Source organism: Aplysia californica, unplaced genomic scaffold (genome assembly GCF_000002075.1).
Source record: "Aplysia californica isolate F4 #8 unplaced genomic scaffold, AplCal3.0 scaffold00675, whole genome shotgun sequence".
Taxonomy (NCBI): domain Eukaryota; kingdom Metazoa; phylum Mollusca; class Gastropoda; order Aplysiida; family Aplysiidae; genus Aplysia; species Aplysia californica.
The window spans coordinates 42,793-48,444 of NW_004797945.1; the positions used below are offsets into that span (position 1 = coordinate 42,793).

General features: G+C 42.8%; 1 protein-coding gene across 1 annotated transcript in view; it reads right to left on the reverse strand.

Moving 5' to 3' along the window:
• Positions 1-2,355: 2,355 nt before the first annotated feature.
• LOC101863133 (monocarboxylate transporter 13) overlaps positions 2,356-5,652 on the reverse strand; it is a gene marked incomplete in the record, with an annotated part of 12,890 nt that continues 9,593 nt past the window's right edge. Inside the window, 3 exon segments of the mRNA XM_035972394.1 lie at positions 2,356-2,853; positions 3,359-4,202; positions 4,763-5,052. Of these exon segments, the coding sequence (XP_035828287.1) occupies positions 2,705-2,853; positions 3,359-4,202; positions 4,763-5,052 (1,283 nt within the window).

A 5,652-nucleotide genomic window follows, 5' to 3' on the forward strand; every position in this document is an offset into this window, starting at 1 on the left:
TTGAAAAGTATGCTATTTTATGGAAATATTAATGATAATAATAATAATAGATTGCATTTATATAGCTCTCAATCCCCTACTAATAATATAAACTCTGAGCGCTTTCCACCAATCACATGATCATTCCCACAAGGGAAAATAGTTCACAGAAACAAGACAAACCAGTTCCACCACATAGAGAAGAACTTCCACAACATTACACTAACTATACACCAAAGGTAAGATTTAAAAATCAGCACTTACAAACAGCCTATAGCTAACAATTAAACAAATGAGTCTTGAGTTGTTGTTATCGATCCAGAGTCTTGAGAAATCGTTTAAACCTATCAAAATTTGTTCTTTCTCCAAGATCCTGAGGCAAGGTGTTCCATATTTTCTGGGCTATCACACATTTCAGTTGTGCTTTTTCTCAAAATGCCAAAAACTGACATTGCTGGTTTTCCCCTTGCACCTTTCATTCCTATTGATTTATTATCTCTTTTATGTCTTACAGTACTTCACTCAACATCTAGGCCTACCACATCTTACAGTAATTTATTCAACATCTAGGCCTACCACGTCTTACAGTACTTCATTCAACATCTAGGCCTACCACGTCTTACAGTAATTTATTCAACATCTATGCCTACCGTATTCACAAGTCATTTCACGATAAAGCAAACCCCTGAGAAAGGACAGACAGAGAAACGTGCATCTCTACAACGAGGCACATGGAATGGAAGGAAATCAGACCTGAGGAAAGGGAAATTAATCATTAATGTAGTCATGATAATAGATAGCATTTGTATAGCGCAAATTCCCGCTCAACAACAAGCTGTAAGCGCTTCACAATCTATATCTATCTATATCTATACAGATAGCCTTTAAGAATAGCGAGATCCTTTTGTTCTCTATGAAAAACGCAGAAACAACGCAGAGAATGTTTTGAACAACAGCTTTCTTCTCGCTGATAGTTTTGTCAGAAATGTAGACAGGAGAAAAACAAATATATATATACTTCAAGACCATTCAAGACAAAGAGTTATACTGTACATCCACAATTATATCAATAACAAGAACAACTACTACAGGGCAGAATACATAATGCAACCACAGTTATATAATATACCAACAACAACAGCAACAGCAACAACTGCTACAGGGCACAAAACACAAAATCACACAAATGTACAAACACCCCTCATGCTACTTTTCATTCACAAACACACACAGAAATTGCAGCCCTCCAAAAAAAGAAAATATCTCTAAATAAACACGTGAGTGGAGACATCATAAACACCTTAGATCTACATTCAACCACGTATGTTTACAAAATTTGTCACTGTCACATCAATAAGTGAGGCAGCGTGGAGGAATCAGGCGCTCATCAAAATAATCAAAGTGAACAAACTGGCATTTCCCCGCAGGTTTGTGGATTTTTATCGAAATTTTGTTTTTTGCTTCAACACCTTTCATGGCCATTAAAGAGCACATAATTTCTGTGTGGAGTTTACTGAAAAATGTTGCTTAACGACACAACAAATGTAAATTTTCAGTTTCCACGGACTCTCGAGCTCAGAAAATAACTCATCTTTGGCGGTCACTTTCTCGCTAATTTTACCTCTAAAAACAAGGCAATCCCCACCTCCTTCTATCGCCAATATCTCGACTTGTATCAAAGACACAAAATGGATATTTTTGTCCCCACAAGCAAGACAATTGGACGAGCTTTAAGATCATACCAATAACTCCACATGCCCAAAAACTGACGAACGCCTGATTCCACCATGTTGTGACAAATATCTTTCAATAAACGTATCCGTGGAGACAGCAACAACACCATAGACTCAACCATAACATATCATATTTACAAAACTTGTCACAGTTACATCAATGTTACAACTTGACTCGCTCTAACCAAAAAAACAAAAACAAAAAAAACCCAACCTTTTTTAAAGATTGAAAGTATGGATTTCTTGTAGTTGAATATCCCTGAGATTTACTTTTTAGTTTTAGTAAGAGTTTTACGGCACTTGCAACAAAATAAGGTTATATAAGTACCGAGGATTAGAGGTGTTATAAGAGAGTAACAAACACAAAAAAGAATTAGGAGAGATAAAGACGATAGATGTTTGTGCACCAGAGCACCTGCCAACCACCCACTTCCCTGAGATTACACCTGTGCAAACTTTCACATGTTCAAAATGTGGCCAACTTTACTCTGCCACAATGGGTCTCACTAGCCACAGCAGAAGCCACAGGTCATCCTAACCTTTCATTCTTCCTGACAAACACATAAAAAATAATATACACAATGCAACTCGCAAAATAACATAAATGGATACATAGTCATTTTTACATAACATTGTAGTGAACATGAATCTGCTGACATAAAAATGATGTCAGCCAGCCTGTCATAAAGCAGTTTTGGACCAAGTTTTGGCTTTAGTACAAGTTTTTCAACACTTGCAAGTTACCGAGTCATATACTGATAAAAAGCATTCGTCGTTCCGACACTGATGTACGTATATACAGGGAGGAAAGTCACGGGAGAGTCTGTTGAAAAAAAAGACCCGAGATGTCATGATAAAGCATTATAATATAAGTTTTGGTGAAATGGTGGAACTTTTTGTGAGTCACACAGCTGACTGTGTTCCGCTCCTCCGTGTCACACACACATACTCACACACACGTCACACACACACACATGTCACACACACACATGTCACACAGCTGACTGTGTCCTGTCCCTCCTCCTCTTCTCCCGTACCTTCACCAGAGGATAAAGGAACAGAACGACACCGCCAAAAGCCAGGCTCACAGCACACACGAGGATCACCGCGTTGTAGGACTCTGTCTTGTCCCGCACGATACCTGGATGGGAAGGGGGGGGGGGGGGGGACATACAAAGAAAACTAATATTAGATAAAGATTGACAAACATACAAAAAGGTCATGTAAGTACATTGCATCACTTTTTCACTTACAAAGTTGTCTTGAAAACTGATAAAATGTCAATATCAAACGAGAAATGACAAAATTTGTGAACATAACTAGAGAGATTAAAGAACCATTGTCGAGTCCTGCTAAATCTCAATGTGAAAAGATCAGACGAAATTCTACTTTGTTTTAGTAAGAGTTTTACAGCACTTGCAACACAATAATGTCATACAAGTGCCGAAGATTAGAGGTGTTACAAGAGAGTAACAAACATAAAAATGAAGGAGGGTAGATAAGGACGATAGATGTTTGATAGGAAAGAAGAAGCAAACTAGACCAGAGCACCCGCAAACCACTCACAAACAATACGAGAAAGAGAACGATTTCCTGACACACACAAACACCAACACAAGCAGCACAGACACGGAGCACCCACTCACCTAGCAAGGGCTGTCCGATTGCCCCGCCCACCCCCTGTATGAGGAGAACAACGGCCAGGTTTTTCGCCATGGTCTCCAGACCCACAAAGTCTACGAGAACTACGGCCAGGAGACACACGTAACTGCCGCCCAGAAGCCCGTACAGGAAGCAGTGAACGCCCAGCCAGGCGTACGTGTCAGCGTAGATGAAGAAAGCGATGTTGATGGCACACAGAAGGCACGCCATGGCCTTGATCTTGTAGCGAGCCACGATTTTCATATCTCCGAAGAACCCCGTAGCGAGACGAGCGATGAGGTCTCCGATGCCACACAGCGATATGAGGAAGGCTTTGTCGTAGCTCTCCACACCCTTCTCTCCCAGGATCGCGGGCAGGAAGAGGATGAGGTTGAAGTACCCGAAGAAGCAGAAGAAGGAGAGGAAGGTGTAGAAAACGGTCACGTAACTGTTCAGAACGGAGAAGTCTAGCACTCGCGCCAGGACGGACGGACCTCGCTTTACGCTGACCTCCGCCTGGCCCGGCTCACCGTCTGTACCTGACACGTCTGTCCGCGACACGTCAGGGATACTGGCACTGGCAGCGACCAGACTCCCAGAACTGGCGTACATGATGGCTTTCTTACTGAGCTCTTCCCGCGATTCAGGGCTGCCATCTGTGCCATTCCCTGACCTAATTAGCTGACAGCTGTCGGCCACGTCGTTACACTCACGAGGTACAGAGACAGTCCCGTTGGAGAGAATGTTGTGGTTTGTGCCAGCTTTGTCATCATCATCATCACCAGCCTCACTGACCCCCGCAGCATCAGCAACATCTCTGAGAGCCCCCTCACCAGCAGCCAGACCCTCCTGTAGGAGCACACACAAACATCGCCAGACGTGAGACACAGGGGGGGAGTGTTTTATCTAGCAGAAAGGTGTGGAGGTGTAGTGTTTGGTTGGTTGTTTGTTTGTTTGTTTGGTTGTTTTAGTAGAGTTTTAAACTCATTTTAAAGTGCTTGCAACTGCATAAGGTCATATGAGAGCAAGGGGTGAATGTCAACAGAGAAGTCCTTACAGGGAATCAGGCTTACTCTGCTCACCTCTCTAGCTTCAACAGTACAAAGTCTGCTTCGACTATCAAGGCACCCCGGAAATAGCAGTTCACAAGAGAGTGACAAACATACAAAAGAAGTAGAGGAAAATGACGGTAGTAAGGATGAGGAAAGAAAAAGCAGCAGTTCCCCCTATACTGTTCCGGCACAGTATGAGCATGACATTGATAAATCAGCCCATTTACAATTCTACTGTGCATTAGAACATGTTAAAGTCCCCCCTTTGGGAATGGCCTAAAGACACTTCAGTCAGTGGCACCGCCCCGGGGGGTACACAGTGACTGAAGTGACAAGACACACAGCGCCACACGTCACCTGTACTTCCTCTGCCCCGGGCGACGGCGGCGCGACAATCTCCTCCGCGTACTGCTCGATGGGTCGGAACAACATGCCGGCCACGGACGAGTGGAAGTACAGCGCAGAGATGAGCAGCAGCGTGCCGCCGAGCCCGTACTGCTCCAGGAAAAACTCGATGGCCACTGGCATGACAAACTGGCCGATGCTGGCGCCGGAGACGGCTATGCCAGTGGCCAGTGTGCGACGTGTGCGGAAATATTTCCCGATCATCAGCAGCCCATTGCCGTACACAGCAGAGTTCCCAATCCCTGGAGAACATCGAGAAAACGAATAACATATATTATTATATATATGTGAAGGGTGCTGACAAAATTACTTACTTCTCTGATTCGAAACCTGTAGAAATAGATACGTCATGCTTATAAAGGTGAAGTTTTTACAATTTATAAGTATGAAACAATAAAAGGCTTATTATACATTTTAAGAATATGGCATCAATAGAAAATCTACAAATATGACCCTAGTCTCCATTTTTGGCCAATATCTCCATTGGTGGATTGCGAGAAGTACCTCATTTTGTCAGCACGTCTCACATATGTGAGGCAGCGTGGTGGAATCAGGCGCTTGTCAATAGAATGAAAGTAAAGAACCTCACACTTTTCCACTGGTTTGGCAATTTTTACGGAAATTTTGTTTTTTGGCTCAACACCTTCTATGTCCATTGAAGAATAAATTTCAGAGCGAATGTTACTGAAAAACGTTGATTAAAGGCACACAAAAAACTGTTTAAAATACAAAATTGTAAGTTTCAAGGGATTCTGAGGCTTTGAGAGTAACCAAACTTTGGTACCACCGCCCGTGGGGAGGGGGGGGGGGGGTTACAAGACAGAGGGACAGCTGACTGAAAT